General features: G+C 44.8%; 1 protein-coding gene across 1 annotated transcript; it reads right to left on the bottom strand.

The window, feature by feature from the left end:
- Nucleotides 1-8: 8 nt before the first annotated feature.
- On the bottom strand, nucleotides 9-15,290 carry LOC114585508 (transient receptor potential cation channel subfamily V member 2-like). Its single transcript, XM_077919390.1, has 13 exons — nucleotides 14,983-15,290; nucleotides 12,015-12,197; nucleotides 10,865-10,992; nucleotides 9,949-10,101; nucleotides 9,681-9,821; nucleotides 9,260-9,561; nucleotides 8,200-8,376; nucleotides 7,101-7,259; nucleotides 5,931-6,026; nucleotides 4,728-4,798; nucleotides 3,777-3,942; nucleotides 1,379-1,445; nucleotides 9-367 (listed from the first exon to the last, which is right to left on the bottom strand). The coding sequence occupies exons 2-13, from the start codon at nucleotides 12,179-12,181 to the stop codon at nucleotides 27-29; spliced, it is 1,968 nt and encodes a 655-aa protein (XP_077775516.1). The 5' UTR covers nucleotides 12,182-12,197; nucleotides 14,983-15,290; the 3' UTR covers nucleotides 9-26.
- Nucleotides 15,291-19,069: the final 3,779 nt, after the last annotated feature.

Below are 19,069 nucleotides of genomic sequence, written 5' to 3' on the forward strand. Positions count from 1 at the left end.
GTTTGGTGTAATGGCCTTGGCTCAAATTAAACCCCACCTAGAAGTGGTTTTGGACTTGCCTGCAGCTTCCAGATCTTTTGACCATCTTCAGAGACCTCGGTGACCGTCTCGCTCATCAGGGCAATCAGCATGTTCAGAAGGAGGATGTAAGTCATGATGACATAGAAGAGCAGGAGGAACATCACAAAGTACCTGAACCTCATGTTCTGTTGGAACTCCAACTCCCCCATCCCAATGGTGAACTTGAACAGCTCCAGGGAAGTCTGTAGCAGCCCGACATACTTGACTTGGTCTTTGCCATCACTGTTGACGAGGGAAGACCCATTCTGGACTGGCTGGGGAGCCTCCCCAGTAAGTATGACAAGGGCTGAAATGATAAATGAGAATATTTAAATCAGGGGGTCTGTGAAGAATCTCCTTGTAAACCTCTCTATTTGCATGAGAATCCTGTCCCGAAAGATGTCACAACTCAGGACCTACTAGTCATGGGCTGTGCCATCCACAACTCATCTTGGGTTGCCAGATGGTTTCCAGGTCCAATTTGAGGCACTCACACGAGTGTTTCAAGTGATAAATGACACAGGGGTTTTTTTTGGGGGGGGAACCCACCTACTTCCCTACAGACCCTCCTGTGCATTAAAATCAGCAGAGGGGGCTCCTTGGAAGTTCTGTGACCCTCTGAAGTTTGGGGGTCGGTGACCCAAGAAAGGACGTTCTCTGTGGTAGCTCCTGAGTTGTGGAAGTCTCTCCCCATAGATGTGCATTGGACACTTCCATTACAGTGGTACCTCGGGTTAAGAACTTCATTCATTCTGGAGGTCCATTCTTGTATACAGTGGTATCTCGGGTTACATATGCTTCAGGTTACATACACTACAGGTTACAGACTCTGCTAACCCAGAAATAGTGCTTCAGGTTAAGAACTTTGCTTCAGGATGAGAACAGAAATCGTGCTGCGGCGGCGCGGCGGCAGCAGGAGGCCCCATTAGCTTAAGTGGTGCTTCAGGTTAAGAACAGTTTCAGGTTAAGTACGGACCTCCGGAACGAATTAAGTACTTAACCCGAGGTACCACTGTATAGTTTCCATAATATGCTGAAGACACACCTCTTAACCCTGGCCTTTGCAGGGGAGAGTGGAATGCACGAATATCAATGAATCTCCTTACTCTGCCTAATAGCAGAGCCAGCCCTGCAACTGAGATCAGGCGGCATGATTACTAGGTATGATTATTACTATGTGTCATTTTTCCTTGTCTTCATATATTGGATGCAAAAAAACAACAGCCAGTCAACAGTGCTGCTAAAGGAGGAAGTGGGTAGGATTCTGGCTTCTGTTGCCAGTTCTGGCCCTTCCCTGTTAGGACAGGTAGAGACTCACCTGTTGAAAAGCTGAAGAGGAAGATCACATAGACCATGAGGAAATGCATGAGGTTCCGCAGGATAGCCTGGAATGCAGAGCAGGATAGAAGTGAATTGGGGAACCCCAGCATGATGGAGGACTGGGCAGAGACTCGCGTTCACATTTTTGCCCAAGGGTGACTTTCAAGTGGCTGACCACAAGCCAATCACCTTGCCTTGCAGTTTAACAGTAGTGCAGTTGCGAATTCAGAAATGCAGGGTCCCTTCATGGTATCCACAGACATGTGCCCTCACAGCCACACACCCTTCTAATGTTATACAACTCTAAGTTTGTACAATAATATTAGAAATATAATAACAATAATTAGGGATGCGTTGCAATAAGCAGTACTGATCTCCATGTGTTGCCGTTCAGTTAAATCGACGTTTCTGCGCAAATCACATGGGCAAATTGTTTGAGTGCTCCAATATCTTCCTTCTCAGTGACTTAATTTGTGTTTAACTTGAAGTGTGGGATTAATCAGCTTCATATAACCAACAGGCTTAACCTGACACAGCAAGCCTATGAAGCAGGTTAAACTGCAGAGGCGTCATGGCCCAGGATCACAGGGCGTCAATGACTTTTTACTATTTCTTCACAATAATATTTATTATTTTTCATACAAAGACCTAACAAAAGAAAGAGATAACAATAATAAAAAAAGAAAAAAGCAAAAAAGAATATAAAACATAATACATCAAATCACCACATAAACTAAAAGTTAGTTAATTAATTAAAATCCGTCTTTATAAACATATTACTTGACTTCCTCTAGTCTCTTCCATCTGAATTTCTTAGTAATTATATATAGCAGTTTCCAATATCATCATTTCATAAAACCATATCACAGTCATAATCATGTTTCCTAACTTTTCTTATTGTACATTTTCTTATTTATTGACTTTTTACTATTTCTGCAGCAGGGTCTCTCCTTCCAGCATCCTGGAGTCACCCAATCAGCATAAAAGGGAATCCTCACACCCTTTTTGGAGCCAATCGGAGTACGCAGAAGTGAGTCAGGAGGATGGGCTCCTAGGGTCACTCTGAAGAAGGTACTCAGGAAGAACATTGAGGAAGTTCTGTGTGCTGTATGCTGAGCATTTAAGAACACTGAAAACACCAGGTGCTTAAGTTCCAAGAGAAAGGTGTGCCAGGTCTGTTATATACCGTATTTTTCTCTCTATTACACGCAGATTTTTTCTCCTAAAAAGGAAGGGGAAATGTCTGTGCGTGTTATGGAGCGAATGTGGGGGGGTCCCTGGAGCCCATTAGGGGAGCGCAGGAACAAAAATCAGCAAAAATCAACCGTGCGTTGTGTCGGAGAGGGAAACCTGAAAAGAGGAAGTTGCTGCTTTCCTGCATTCTGCCTCAGGGTCTTACTGCCCACCCTCCTCTGTTTCGTTGCTGTGTTTGCTCAAACGGAACAAAGAGCAGGCAAATCCCCTCCCCTCCAGGCAAGCAGAGGGGAAAGCTGAGGTCTTTCCTTCTAATTCCTCTCCGTGCTCCTCGCAGGCAGCCAGAAAACATGCAGGAGGAGAGAGAAAGCTGGCTTCGGTTTGTGGAAACTTTTGCCTTTCTTTCTTCCCTCCCGTAAAATCCCTCTCCTGCTTTCTTAGCCAGCTGCTTCTCTGCACACCGCTCTCTTGTCCCTTCTGTGTTTTTCCTTCACTCCCCACTTAAAATGTAGTTACAAAGCATGGATCCACATGGATCCTCAGGATCTTTGCATTGGGCCACCCCAAATTCACCATCAGATCACATAGCAGCCTGCCCCCCCTAAAATCACACACCCACTGTTGCCTGGGGCTGCAATGGTGCAAAAACGTGGTTAAAAAGCATGGATCCACATGGATCCTCAGGATCTTTGCATTGGGCCACCCCAAATTCACCATCAGATCACATAGCAGCCTGCCCCCCCTAAAATCACACACCCACTGTTGCCTGGGGCTGCAATGGTGCAAAAATGTGGTTAAAAAGCATGGATCCACATGGATCCTCAGGATCTTTGCATTGAGCTACCCCAAATTCACCATCAGATCACATGTCTGTGGCCACAGCATGAAGCACAAAAATGATACATCCACTGTTTCATTCAGAATTTTTTCCCTTGTTTTCCTCCTCTAAAAACGATGTGCGTGTTATGGTCAGGTGCGTGTTATAGAGCGAAAAATATGGTAATACAGTGTGCTGGCTTTAATATTTTGGTATTTGGCTAAAAGGAAAAACAAAGAGGCAATTCCCTGAATGCCTAGATCCAGGTTTTGGAGTACTCTTCGGTGAGAGGGCACCAGCAGAGATTTAAGATCGCAGAACATGCAGCAAAGTAAAGCATGGGAACACAGGCTGTTAGACCTTTAGAATATGCAGTTATACCAACCTTGTGTATCATGACAACGTAAATCCCGGTCTGCTGAAAGCCTCGCATGTAATACAGCAGGTTTGTCCAGCCGAGCAGGAGGGAGAAGACCATCCAAGGTACGTAATCTTCCAGCCCTGCAAGGTACATCACTGCCGAAACCAGCAGGGTCACTGACTGCAACAGCCTGTGAGAAAATGGGGGGGGGGGGTGCAGAGATGGTCCCGCTTAGCGAAGGTGCCTTTCAGGCATAGAGGAGTCTGCTTGGCCTGCCTAGCACACAAAAGCTAAGCCACATGCCACAGCTAAGCATGAATGAGCTACAGGGTGGGTATTCAGTGGGGAAAAGGCAGCCTCCTCACTCCTCCCTTGGTCCTGCTACCGCCACAGTACCCAGAGCTAAGCCATGGTTTGGCTATCGCATTACATTCAAAGTGGGGCTTCTGATTTGTCCTAGGGGATAAACCAGGACCGGTGAAGCCGGAACAAACCATAACTACAGTGGTACCTCGGGTTAAGTACTTAATTCATTCCAGAGGTCTGTTCTTAACCTGAAAGTGTTCTTAACCTGAAGCACCACTTTAGCTAATGGGGCCTCCCGCTGCCGCTGCGCCACTGGAGCATGATTTCTGTTCTTATCCTGAAGCAAAATTCTTAACCTGAAGCACTATTTCTGGGTTAGCGGAGCCTGTAACCTGAAGCGTATGTAACCTGAAGCGTCTGTAACCTGAGGTACCACTGTACTGTATAAGTGTCCCAACCTTATACCATAAAAGTTTTGTGCTGCTTGAATGTAAAATTATTATTATTATTATTATTATTAAATTTTTATTTATATCCCGCCCTCCCCAGCCGAAGCCAGGCTCAAAGCTCTTTACAGAAACAATAAAACTATCAGTAAAAACAGTTTTAAAACGACTATTTTTTTATTTAAAAAACCCTCTTCCCTACCGCCCCCCCCCCCCAACATACAGAAAAATCTCGATGTAGCCATCCTGAAGCAGAGTTGTCAGTGACCGGCGCCTTCTCCACAGGTAAAAAGCCTAATAAGCAAATGGACAGGAACACTCTTGTCAGTACAGCAGAAATAGTGCAGTGGCAAATTCAGAAGCGCAAGATCCCTTCATGATAAGTCCAAACTAAGTCTGCACAACCTTCTAAAATTATACAATATTAATTAGCGATGCATTGCAATGATCATTGCAGACACCCATGCGTGGCCTTCCAGCCAGGTATATACACGGGCAAATCATCTGGAGTGCTCCAGATCTTCTATCTCAGTGGTTTAATTTGTGTTCTCCTTGCAGTTGTGCATGACAGAACTTGCACAATGCTCTCTTGAAACTTTAGCAGCTTGTGATGTCAGTGTTCCCAAATGCTGCGTGCAGAACAACTCTTCCTCAGTGTTCTTCTTCCCCCGTGCCTCTAATTCTCTGTGAAATATTCATTTTTGCTTTATCGTATCCTTGGGTTAGGTTATCTCTTGGGTAAGTTAGGATATCACCTATTTTTTTCAAGGCTTCACATCATGGTGGGTTGACAGAAAAAAACATAGTGAGTCTGATGTTGTAGGCTTGTACGTCCAAACGAACCATAGTTAGGATAAGAAATCATGGTTATGTGCAAACCAGGGTAGTGTGTGGAACCTTAAGGACTAGGTACTTTGTTAATTCCTTTAAAAGGAAAGATTTGATGCTCTATAATTCTGCAGCCTAGGGACGCGGGTGGCGCTGTGGGTTAAACCACAGAGCCTAGGACTTGCTGATCAGAAGGTCGGCGGTTCGAATTCCCGCAACGGGGTGAGCTCCCGTTGCTTGGTCCCTGCTCCTGCCAACCTAGCAGTTTGAAAGCACGTCAAAGTGCAAGTAGATAAATAGGTACCGCTCTGGCGGGAAGGTAAACGGCGTTTCCATGTGCGGCTCTGGTTCGCCAGAAGCGGCTTAGTCATGCTGGCCACATGACCCGGAAGCTGTATGCCAGCTCCCTTGGCCAGTAAAGCGAGATGAGCGCCGCAACCCCAGAGTCGGCCACGACTGGACCTAATGGTCAGGGGTCCCTTTACCTTTACCTTTAATTCTGCAGCCAGTCCTATTTTCTTCTGGCTTTCTGTAGCCAACCTAAGATATCAAACACATCCCAAACAGCAGCAGGAAGAGCTATAAGAGTATGTCATACCTGATCAATGAGGAGATACACGCCTCCAATTAAGACAATGATCTGGCCAATGAGCCTCAATACGTCTCCAGCAGTGAGTGTCACTGGAAAAGGAGGCTGGGAAGATTAAAGGGGAAAAGATAGGTAGGGAAAGAGAACTTAAGTAATTCATTAAGATAAAAGCAGAGACAAATCAACTGTTTGTCAGGGTTTGCAAAAAGCTGCACAGAAGTCTGAAGAGGGTGTTGCCAGTGCCAATCAACTGGTTGATGGTACCCTCTTTTTGACCTAGGCACAAATTTAACTCCCTAACAACTATGGATGTATGGATCTGTCAGTACTGGCTTCTCTCCTTTTCTCCAATCTTCATTTTGGTTCTCTGCAGCAGTTTGCAATAAAATAAAATAAAAACCATGAAAACAGATTCTCATTTTAAAAACATTTTCACAGAAAACTATGCACACGTTGCTCTAAGTGCATGCATTTCTTTCTCTTTTTTGTACATGCTGCTTGGATTGAGAATTGCATTGTAAAATGTGAAAGGATGGTCGTGTTTCAGTCTATGGATTGTTCCAAAAAGTGGAAATTGGGTAGGTTTGCCTTTAAATGCAAATTTGGCACACCGAATTTAAATGCAAATTTGGCACACCAACCATCCCTAACATCTTCTTCTTTCTTTGGCGATCCCTCGTAGCCGAGTAAGATTGTCTTCCATAAACACGGTTTTAACAATGAGTCTGTAAGTGACTGTCGAGGCCAATTCTGGATCCACGCGTCCTTCCACAGTGGGGACATTGGTTCCCAGGCGGGAGTTGATCACGGTGTGGATTTCCCTAACATAATGTACTTTTGTATGTCATCTTCCCCTGATATATCCATAATAATGCACACCTGTTCATCTTTTGTACTGCAGAACTGCAGTGAAAGATGCGGAGAAGTGTGGATTTCAAAGGATGACTGCATTTCAGTTCAGAAAGTGGAAATTAAGTAGGTTTGCCTTTCAGCGCAAACTGAATTGCATCTCTCTGCCACCCTTGCCCTACATCATGTATGGGCAGGTGGGTGAGGCTTGGCCTAAAAGGGCCTTGTAGAACAAATAGGGAGCTTCCACACTTCTGCCCTAGAGAGCCACCCTCCTCCTCTCTCTCTGCCTCCTTCTCTGTATCCCCCAAGCCCCAAAGCTGCTGTTACCTTCCCCTCCAGAGGCCGGTGATAAGCAACAGCTGAGAACACTGACATGAACAGCACATAGGAGAAAAAACTGATGTAAAATCTCATGGCAGCAAAGGAGTCCCATTTGCTTTGAAGAAGCTTGTTTATAGGTTCCAGGACCACCATCTCGTACCGCTTCTGTACGTAGGAGAAAGAAAGAAAGAAAATAATTCATTGATTCAGCCCCCACCATCCCTGGTTATTAGCCATGCTGAGGCTGCTGGCAGTTGGCGCCCAAAAACATCTGGAGGGCCACAGGGTACCCTAGCCCTGCTCCAAGTTGCACGAAACCACAGCTTCTTCAGCCTGCAAACAGTTTGGCTGAATAAACTGTGGTTTTGCGCAACAAAGAGGCCTATACTGGTGTGTGTTTCTTTACTTAAAGGTATTAAACTCCTTAATCATCTAAAATGTTCTAAGCCATGAACAACAGTGCAAATCAGCATAAGAATGCCATAACAGTGCCATCAAAACAGAGAGAAACAGGGTACCCCTGCCCTGCTCCAAGTTGCACGAAACCACAGCTTATTCAGCCTATGGCCTTTACTGGTGTGTATATGTTTGTTGCATGATATTAAACTGCTCAATTGTTTCAAATTTTCTAAGACATGTACATTAGAACAAATCAGTATTAAAATGCCAAAACAAATGTCATAAAAACAGAGATAAAGTACAGCAATCCAAGATTTTATATTACAGCTTTTTATCAATAAAGGTTACCTATTTTGTTTCCCCAAAATAAGTATCCACAAAGGCACCAAATCAAGACTCTCCAAGACAATAGTAGTCCTCCTGGATTAGGCCAATGGCCCATCTAGTGTCACACAGTGGTCAACCAGTGCCTTTGGGAAGACCACAATAAATTTATTCTCATGGAGACTTCTTCAAAGAATAAAACAAGTATCTAATCGGCCTGTGCAAACTTCTTTTAAGGGGGTGTTGCTCAGTACTGGAAATAAAGCAAAGATGGCACCAAGAAAATTTCCCTGAATAGAGAAGTCTAGATGCAGAGAGAACTGAAGGATCTCCCCCAGTGATTATTTTAAAGCAGACAAGTCACCTTCATTGATCATCTCACCGGAGTATCGCTGCTGTAGGCAAGAATGTCCAACACAGAGTTCTCCTCATAGCTGTCAATGGAGGTCAGGTCGTAGAGAGAGATGTGGACAGGCCCGTAGGTCCATTCAGTGAACTTCCGTGAAAGGTGACGGTACTGCGGGTCTTTGATTTCACGGTGAATAATATTTTTGAAGATCTCGGAAAGACAAAATAGGGGGAGGGATTTTCTTTGGTTTTTTTCCTTCCAACATTTATGCTTATTTCTACTTAAACATCATATGAGGCCCTTCTTTGTGTGCTCCTTCTACAAGAGGTCTGCAGGGTGGCAAGATGAGAACTGGCCTTTTCAGTGTTTTTGGTCTTTCTAAATGCTTAGCTCTGGAATGTACAGACCAACAACTACTCAGTGTTCTGCTGGCATGTCTTCTCCAGAGTGACCCTAGGAGTCCATCCTCAGTGGCTGACTTACCTCCTTGCACTCTGATTGGCTCCAATCAGCACAAAGGGTGGGAAGATTTCTTCTCAGTGACTAAAAAGCTCCCCTTTCGGACACTGGAGAAGGGGACCCTGCTGCAGAAATAGTAACAGGACTTCAATCTCCCATGACCCTGAACCACTACACCTGTGCCAGAAACAGCTGTAGCTTGGAGGGTGTGAAGTCTAAAAATAGTCCCAAGGGCTGGATAGAGAAGCCTGGAGGGTTGAAACTGGCTCTCAGGCCTTAGTCTCGCCATTCCTAGGACATGATATCTGAGCTTGTGCACTGTAATGGCGGACTTGTGAAACCATGTATCCCCGGTACAAATCTTCTTGTCTTCTGCAAGTTGTCCTCTCAGTCTCAGCCTCCTACCTGGAGGTTGACAACACTGACCTATCTTGTGTGGCCTGAATCTCTGCTAGCATGACATGAAGATGCCACCTTCCAGATATTGTTGGACTTCCGTCTCCAAGTAGCCAATGGGAATGAGCAGTGAGAGCAGCCAGAAGAATGATGGGAGCTGGAGTCCAACAACATCTTGGAAGGTCACAGGTTCCTCAGCTCAGAAATGCAGCTGATGATAAGCTCTCAACTGGCTTACCTCTATCTTTCCAGTCTTGACTGCCAGGGTCAAAGGGTTCAAGCCCTCCCTGTTGATTAATTCCTCCAGTTTCTGGCTCAGGTTGAGCGTAGCACTATGCATCAGGATCTTGTTGTACATCTCGATCACCAGCTCCCTGTTCTTCTCATCCGCATCATCGGCCGCCATCACCAAGGCATGGAGGACTGTGTTGCCAAGGGAATCCCGCTCTGCCAGGTTGGCCTTCTGATGAGGGTTATCCAGGAGATACCTGATCACTTCTGGTTGGTTAGTGCAAGCAGCTAAGGAGAGGGGAAGCTCACCTGGAGGAGGAAGGAGATAAACGGAAGCAAAGCTGGGAGAGGAATGGCTGCTTTTGGCACAAGTTACAAAAACGAGCACCCACTTCAAGAATCTGTGACAGCAGACTTTAGGCACCTACCAAAGTAGAAGCATGCCCCTTTCTCCTGCTGGTGGAAGAACTTTCCACAGGCCTTGGCATGGATGTCAGCGCCGTTCTCCACCAGGAGCTTGATCAGATCTAGATTCCTCTCCTCAATGGCAATGTGGAGTGCTGTGTGGCCTAGCAGAACAAAATGGCATGAAAGAAAATCATTAAAGAAGTCAAACGTAGAAAACAAGCATGTTCTCCTACGCCTGAGTGGAGGAGTTCTTTTTTTAATGCTGTCTCCCCACCCCAAGGTCCTTACCTTTATAGAAGCTATCCTTACAAGCTACGTTGATCAGAGGCCTTGGGTTCTTGGTCTCCTGGTCTATCTTCAACAGCAAAGGGATGGTGGGGTTTGCCCCATCTTTTAAATTCAACAAGGCCTTCATTAAGCAGGTCTTGCCCGTTTCTCCATCTGGAAGAGAAGGGATTTCCATCCTTTCTTTGGAGAAGTGCATTTCTTTTTTCTAACAAGGACAGCGTATAGGGCCATTCAAGTCTATCAAATGCTTTAAGAATATCCAAGGAAAGAAACTTAGCAGGGTCATGCTGTAAAGCTTTAGATGGACTACCAGGTGAATTTTAGAAAGCCTTCACAAAAGAGCTCATCTCCAGATTGTTTTCAAAAGTTGTCTAGAGGGGAAGAGGATCTCTCAGTCTTGAAAATAATATTGAGTTGCAGCTATTTTGAAACCTAACAAAGACCCACCAGATTTAAGATTCTTTGGACCAATAGTACTTGCTAATCAAGATTAAAATATTTATCTGCTGTCTTTGCTCAGAGATTAAAGATTTTAATCACAATATATGTCCATAAAGATCAAGAAAGTCTCCTGCCAGGAGGCCAAATAAGCCACCCCACCCACATTTCAAACATTCAGGGAAGAGCAAATTTGGATTTGTGAATTAAGTTGGTTCACTTTGTTAACTGCACTGAACTTATCTGCAATTCCTAGCCTTGCTCCTCACCTGCTCTCAGATTCTTTTCACTGGAAATTCACAGGAATTTAACCTAGGGTCTTCTGCACACAAAACAGGTAAATGTACCGTTATGCTGTGGGTCCTTACGACATCATATACTACAGCGTTTCTCAGCCTGTTCAACTGGGTCATGAAATCTGTGTAGATGGGTCACTACTACTACTACTAATAGCCCCAGCTCTCAGGCTCATGCCCACCTGTGTACTCAGAGTTGGTAAGATATTTGCCACTTCTTCGCAAATAGTCCCCCAGTCCTTCCAGCTCCTCAGGGTTCCCCCTCACGATAGCACCAAAGAGGCGATCCTTGTTAAAAGTCTTCTCTTTGCTGTGGAAGAAAAGCAGAATGAACAAATCCGCAGCATACATTTGAAGCAGCATCATACCAGTTTAAACAGTCATGGCTTCTCCCAAAAAATCCTGGGAACTGTTTGTTAAGGGTGTGTAGAGTTATTAGGAGACTCCCGTTCCCCTCACAATTTCCAGAGTTCTCATGGAAGAGAGGAACTGACTGCTAAAGCTCTCTGGGAGTTGTAGCACTATTAGAGGTCTCCTAACTCTCAGAACCTTTAGCAAACTATAGTTCCTGGGATTTTTTTATTCAGGGAATCGATGGATGTTAAGTTGGTATCATTGCGTTTTATGGCATAGGTGTGACTGGCTGGCAACATGAAGCCCGTCATGTCAGAATCCCTTGCAGGTTTGACCTCATCCCCAAAGGCACACTTTTCCATTGTCTCCTGAGACAGATGGATGCCAACCAGCTAGTCTAGGAAGGACTACACCTCAGTGGTAGAGATCCTGCTGTGCATGCAGAAGGTCCCAAGCTGAATCCATGGAAGCTTCTCCAGGAAGGGCTGGAGATTTAGGCTTTCAGCACCTTTCCCCCTCTGCAGAGGTGGGAGGTCTATTAGGATGGCCCGCCCTTGGAGACTGGTTGATTCAGTGTGTTTCCAGATGGCTCTGGGGGATTTACCTTTCAGAACTCTTTGGGAGTACAGTGGTACCTCGGGTTACATACGCTTCAGGTTACAGACTCCGCTAACCCAGAAATAGTACCTCAGGTTAAGAACTTTACTTCAAGATGAGAACAGAAATCGTGCTTCAGCAGCGTGGCAGCAGCAGGAGGCCCCATTAGCTAAAGTGGTGCTTCAGGTTAAGAACAGTTTCAGGTTAAGAACGGACCTCCGGAACGAATTAAGTACTTAACCCGAGGTACCACTTTATCAACAAATATGGATAGCAGCCTACATGCCCATGATGGAAGTTGTTGTCCACCAACTTCCAGAGGGCCACAGATGATCCCCTCCCCTGCAGTAGATGGGTTGACTCCTGAAGGAAACTCCTTACCTCAGAGGAGGAATCTTAAGTCCAATCTTTGGAGATGGCAGACGTTCCGGCTCATAGGAGGTTTCCATGGGCCGCGGCTCTCCTTTCCCCCCGACTGCCTTCTTCTCCCTTGCCTCCACATTGTCCAAGGTGCCATCATCTATCTCCAGTATTGGTAAGGTATGCATCACTCTATTGAAAGTGCTGGCAAGAGAACAGATCATCACAAGAAGAGTTATTTAATCTACAGGATATATATAACATAGTAAAATATCAAACATTAAAAACTTCCTGATACATGGCTGCCTACAGATGTCTTCTAAAAGTTATGTAGTTCTTTATCTCCTTGACATCTAAAGGGAGGGTGTTACACAGGGCGGGTGCCACTACTGAGAAGGCCCTTTGCCTGGTTTCCTGTAACTTCACTTCTCGTAGTGAGGGAACCAGCAGAAGACCCTCAGAGGACTATCTCAGTGTCCAGGCTGAGCGATGAGGGTAGAGACCCTCCTTCAGGTATACTGAGCTGAGGCCCAAATCAAAGCGCAAGATAATAATTGAAACATAAGCCAGCTTCGTCGCTTTATTTTATGAGATGTGTATTAGGAGAGTCTGAACATCATCCAAAATGCAAATACGGAGTGGGTACACAAGAAGCAATGAGTCACTTCCTCAAATATACAGCATATGAACGAAGCAAATATGAACCCTTATTCATTGTCTCTTTCACTCTTATTGTTGATGAAGCGAATTTTCATTATCCTTGCTCCTGAAGCCAAACTTTATTGATTTCTATGGCAAGGTTTAGGCAAATACATGGAAGATAAGGTTTGCTGTTTAGTCGTTTAGTTGTGTCCGACTCTTCATGACCCCCTGGACCAGAGCATGCCAGGCACTCCTGTCTTCCACTGCCTCCCACAGTTTGGTCAAACTCATGCTGGTAGCTTCGAGAACACTGTCCCACCATCTCGTCCTTTGTCGTCCCCTTCTCCTTGTGCCCTCCATCTTTCCCAACATCAGGGTCTTTTCCAGGGAGTCTTCTCTTCTCATGCGGTGGCCAAAGTATTGGAGCCTCAGCTTCAGGATCTGTCCTTCCAGTGAGCACTCAGGGCTGATTTCCTTCAGAATGGATAGGTGTGAAAGGCCTCTCTGAATACCAGTTGCCAGGAACTGGTTCCTGTCGCACTCAGGTCTTGATTTGAGGCTTCCCATTGGGGGCCTCTGGTTGTCCCCTGTGAGAATGGACATCCCCAGGATGCTGAACTAGATGAACCACTGGACGTTGGGCACTTCTGATGTTCTTAACTTCTTTCAAGTCCTCCAGGGCTCAACCCTGGAACCTGAGAGGCCCCAAAGAGCATTGTCCCTAACTGTGTCTCTTCTTATTGCACCGTACCTGGAGCTTTAGGAAGAACAGGGACTGCATGACAAGCAGAAATCCAACACATTCAGAACACGCATGCATGTCTGCACGCACAGACACCATTGCAACACCTCTAGGCCAATTTTATATCTGAAACTCACTTCAAATTTTTAGTGAATAAAAACATTATTTTTAAAAAAACAACAGCAAGAAGGCAATCAAGATAAAGGGTCTAGAAACCAAGCCATGTGAAGAATGGTTGAAGGAGCTGGGTATGTTTAGCCTGGAAAAGAGGAGACTAGGACCAATCAAGACTGAATGGAGATAGGATAGCCATCCTCAAATATCTCAAGGGTTGATACATGGAAGATGGAGCAAGCTTGTTTCCTGCTGCTCCAGAGAGTAGGACTCGAACAAATGGATTCAAGTTACAAGAAAGAGATTCTGACCAGACATAGGGAAGAACTTTCAGGTAGTAAGAGCTGTTTGGCAGTGGAACAGACTCCCACGAGAGGTGGTGGACTCTCCTTCCTTGTAGGTTTTAAAGCAGAGGTTGGGTGACCCTGTGTCATGGATGCTTTAGTTGAGATTCCTGCATTGCAGGGGTTTGGACTAGATGATCCTCGGGATTCCTTCAAACACTACAATTATATGTTTCTATGATTCTGAAAAATATCTGTTGATTCACCCCCTCTGATTTAAAAGATCATTCCTTAATCACAGACATATGGGGCTGGTTTTGTGGCTTTGATGACTCCAGAACAAGGGGGAAACATTCTGCACAGGCTCTGAAACTCTTCTCCCTGACTGACAAGCAAAAAATAGTTTTCCACTATTTCACAGTACCATTTTCATTTCCCTCCATAAGGTTGTTTAATTTTCCAATTTCCCTTAAAAGCAAGCTGAGGTATGGTTATGCCCTAATCTCTTTGGGCCTCTGAAAGTTCTCTTTTGTCCCTAACCTTACCAGAAGGGAGCTGGGTTGTAGTTCTTACAGCAGGAGCAATTGTACTTATGAAGCAAGAAGCATATTCATTAGATGGGACGGTTTTATAAGCATGTTTTCCGCAGATAAAGCACAGGCCCATGAGGGCTAGAACAAACTAAGCACAATAATGGTTAACCTGAACAGTTCTCCAAACATAATAGCTGCTATTCCTGAGAGGATAATAATAACCAGCATGGAAATTCAATTAGAGGAATAACAATGTAGCCCCACTCATGAACCAGATAATGGACATAAGCCATCTTTGCACCATGATGCTGGCAGTAGGAACAGCCATGGTTGATGGAAAATATGTTATATTTAAGGGGTCCTCTGCCAATGGTTGGGCAGTGTCCTTGAAGCTACAAACATGAGTCTGACCAAACTGCGGGAGGCAGTGGAAGACAGGAGTGCCTGGCGTGCTCTGGTCCATGGGGTCACGAAGAGTCGGACACGACTAAATGACTAAACAACAACAACTGCCAATGGACTGAAGCTCCAAATGGGGAGGGCGTTCTGTTTCCTTTTCCTGATGTTGTATCTGAGTTCATTTCTTGGGCCACGTACGAGGCTTCACTCACCCTTCCCAGCTCCCCAATCCACACCTCAAGGAAGCAAAATAGAAATTTCCAAAGGTATCTTACCTTTCTGAAGGCGCCTTAAGATTCAGGATTTTGTGCTGGACAGCACGCAGAGACCAGCAGAGTCCAAGGCAGTTACAGATCCCACAATATGACCTTTTGAAACATACGCCAGCGTCATCCCTCTGTTTTTCGATATGCGTAACAGGAGAGTCACATTACCCACCTGCTCCATAGGTGCTCTGAACATTTGTCCAAAATGCAAATATTTATCCAGTAGTTGACACACAACAAACGAGTTACTTCCTCAAATATACAGAATATGAACCATGGGCGTAGCCAGGATTTATGTTGGGAGGGGCAGGATTTTTGGGGGGTGCAACCAAGCTATATGTGATGTGACTGGTCAGTTAAGTATTTTTATTTATTTACTTGATGGGGGGGGCAGCTTTCCCCTGCCCTCCCTTGGCTACGCCCGTGATATGAACCAAGCAGCTGCCACCCTCGCCCTTATCCCAGTCTACCTGCAAGATTGCCTTACTCCATATATTCCCTCATGACTGCTTCGATCTGTAGAACTGGAACTGTTATAGGTTCCACATAATATCCGTTCCTCATTAGTAAGAATTTGATATTTTAGTGTAGCAGCACCAACACTTTTGAATTCCCTGCCTAATAATGTCTTGCAGGCACCTTCACCATACTTCCCCCCCCCCCCCCCGGGGCCTGCTAAAAACATCTTGCAGTTTTTCTTCTTTTTGTAAAGCGCTTTGAGGTTTTACCTGCAATCAAGCGGTTGACAAATTTTATGAAATAAATAAATAAGAACTTTAAAAGATACCCCATGTTACCGTCACTCCTTTTTTGTTGATCGGGACATCGGCCCTTAATCCTGAAGCCAAACCTTGTTACGATACTGTTATGTACTGAAGTTCTCACCCTGGGCCAGCAGGGGGATACTGTAGATAGTTATGCAAATGAAGGATCGAAAAGTGACGTTCAGTGATTGGATAGTTTTGTATGCAAATGAAGGATCGAAAAGTGACATTCAGTGATTGGATAGTTTTGGAAAATGGCAACAGTTACAATTGTTCTGGAGCACTATATAAGCAGGCTGACTGAGCCCCTCAGTTTAGTTCTGTTCTGACATCTGAATAAAGAAGAGCTGTTTGAAGAATCACTGTGTCGTCTGCTATGTTCGCCCACAACTTAACAGATACGGTACGATAATCTTTATTGTCATTGTCCCATACAGAACAACGAAATTGAAAAATCTACATAAGACATTCAAAAACCAACAAGCCTGCTATCCCAATCTGGTTAGCCCCCTAAAAACTCTGATACCCCATTTTTAAATGCAATATAATATACTCCCATAGAGACTCCTTACACTGCGTTTAAAACCAAAATCGCATTTGGGTAGAAACTGCTGATTTGTTGATTTCTAGGACAAGCGTTAGGCAAATTCATGCCACAGTGGCTATATTCTCCTTCCACTGCCAGAAGCTTCTCTGAGTATCAGTTCCTCTTACCTTTGGGTCCTGCTTGTGGGGCTTCCCATTGGGGGCATCTGGGGGTCCACTGTGAGAACAGGATGCAGGACTAGATGGGGGACCGACTTGATCCAACAGCTGGGCTCTTTCAGCTGCTCTGGGGCTTAACTCTAGAAGCAAAGAACTTTGACCCTAGCTATGCTTATTCTGATGCCACTGTCGCTGGAGCTTTCGGAAGACCAGAGGAGAGACTGCAAGACAGGCAGAAATCCAACACATGCAGCGCACACACCATTCCTGCACCATTTTCCATCTCATTTCACATTTTTAGCAAGTCATCTCTTTTCCTAAGAATCATAATAATAATCAGCAAGAAATACCTGCTGCATCGCCCCCTCTAATTTAAAAGGTCACACCTAATCTCATATATGTGGGGCCTGATCTTATTTCTTGGATAACTCCATGGCATGGGAAAGGCATTCTTCGTAGGCTCTGAAATCCAACACATGCCTGCTCTGGAGGGTAGGACCGGAACCGATGGATTCAAGTTGCAAGAAAGCAGATTCCGGCTAAAAATTAGGAAGCGCTTTCTGACAGCAAGAGCTGTTCTACAGTGGAGCGGACTCCCTCAGGAGGTTGTGGCCTCTCCTTCCTTGGAGTATTTTAAGCAGAGGTTGGGCGGCCATCTTGTCATGGATGCTTTAGCTGAGATTCCTGCATTGCAGGGGGTTGGAGTAGACGGCCCTCGTGGGTCCTGTTAAGTTGTGGGTGAACATATCAGACGACACAGCGATTCTTCAAACAGCTCTTGTTTATTCACAGGCCAGAACAGAACTGTGCTGAAGGGTTCAGCCAACCTGCTTATGTAGAACTCAACTACAAAGCAACGGTAACAACTTTCTGTAACTATCCAATCACTGAACGTCACTTTCAGTTCCTTATTTGCATATGTGGACCTGAGTGAAAACGATGTACAGTATGCCCCTGCTGGCCCAGGGTGAGAACTTCAGTACATAACAGGTCCCTTCCAACTCTACAATCCTATATGATTCAGTAAGCTGCTAACTTACACCCTCTGTGTTTTTGCCAGGATGAAAAAGCTTCAGGAGGCAACAACCTTGGTTAAGGTTGAACCACCGCCATTTTGTCCTCCTATTCAAAGAGGTTTAGATGTTGAAGCATCAGAAGCGTGCAGTGGTCTATCTTCCCTTCAGGACCAAGTGCTAGCAGCGCCATGTGTCTCTTCGCTGGCTCCATAATGACAAGAGAGGAAGGAGACCCTCACAGAAGCACCGCATGAGGGAGATTTGTGTGATTGCCTTCTTTTATAGCACCCAGAGAGTATACCTCTTTCTTTTCATGGAGCTCCGTAAAAAGGAGCTCCCCCTTCTATGCTTTACTGTGAGAGTGTGTCATTTTACGGGGTGAAACAATTTTTGCAAATTACTTCAGTGAGGGAGGGTCTTAAAAAAATATCTTTCTAGAGAAGAGTGGCAGATGAAGATGATGGACTTTGCAGAACTGGTGAAGCTGACAGAAAAAAATCTGAAACCAGCATGATCAAGGACTGGAGTAAATTTATACAACATTTGAAAGATTATTGTAAGCAATTAACATAACTAGCAGGGTTGTCTGAAGACTTGTAATGAGAAATTTTCTGTCTTTCTATTTTTATTTAAATTTTGAACTGTTTTGTAATGTGTAATTGGAAAACATACAAAATGCAATGGTATAAAGGTTAATTTTGAAAGCTATGAGGTGGGAGGGAAGGAAGTCGATAGGCTCTAAAGAGCCAAAGCAGTAAGTGGATAATGAAGATGTGAATGTATAATATTAAATGGAAAATAAATAAAAATTAGATAGATGATAGATAGATAGATAGATAGATAGATAGATAGATAGATAGTTTTTGGGGTGTGAGAGATTCCAGTCCGCTATTATTTTTCGCGACTGGACAACATTCAACTTGGTAAGTCTACATTGCATGAAGAAGCACATCAACTGGTTTTGGAAAGCCAAAGAACTTTAATTTTACCTCCTGTTAACGTCAGGTCATGCTAAATAATACCAATAACAATAATTTATAATATAGCAGCAAGTAGTTGGCGATCATTTGTAATGATTTTGCACACACTTTACTCAATCATATTAATTTAACCGAAATATATTTTGAATTCCCCCAAGTCGTGCTACAACTTTTTATCAGCTCGCAGTTTTGGAATTTGAAAGTTGAAAAATTCAACACGTCCTTTGTGAGGGAGGGAGTCCTTTACCTCTTTGGAAATGCGGGGAGCATACCCATGAGAGGAAAAACCGCATAACTGACAGAAAGCGGCATTCCTCACACACGCAACCCATCCCTGAACTATGAGCCGGTGAATGTGAAGCCCCTGCCTTAAGAGCCCTGGGCACTGTCAAAGGCAGAGCCATGGGAGCCTGACCAGACCCCTCCTGGGCGGCCATCTTGGCCAGAGATGGCGGAAGCAACAGGCAAAAGTATAACAGCTGTGGCGTATGCCTCAGAGCAAGGAGTGGGCTGAGCAATGCTGAGGAACGCCGCTCATGACACTTGGGAAAGGCAGTGTGGATTGTGTCCAGGGACTTCCAAAAGCGGCCCTCAGGATCCTGCCCCTCGCCCATAGGGTCCTTTAGCTGAG

This window comes from Podarcis muralis, chromosome 15 (assembly GCF_964188315.1).
Source record: "Podarcis muralis chromosome 15, rPodMur119.hap1.1, whole genome shotgun sequence".
NCBI lineage: Eukaryota > Metazoa > Chordata > Lepidosauria > Squamata > Lacertidae > Podarcis > Podarcis muralis.

Excerpts from the sequence above, each read along its gene's own strand:
- LOC114585508 (XM_077919390.1), bottom strand. The coding sequence starts at position 12,181 with ATGCATACCTTACCAATACTGGAGATAGATGATGGCACCTTGGACAAT. Across the intron at positions 10,102-10,864 it reads TACCAACTCTGAGTACACAG|ATGGAGAAACGGGCAAGACC; the intron begins GTGGGCATGAGC and ends CTTCTCTTCCAG. Across the intron at positions 4,799-5,930 it reads TGTATCTCCTCATTGATCAG|GCTTTTTACCTGTGGAGAAG; the intron begins GTATGACATACT and ends TTTGCTTATTAG.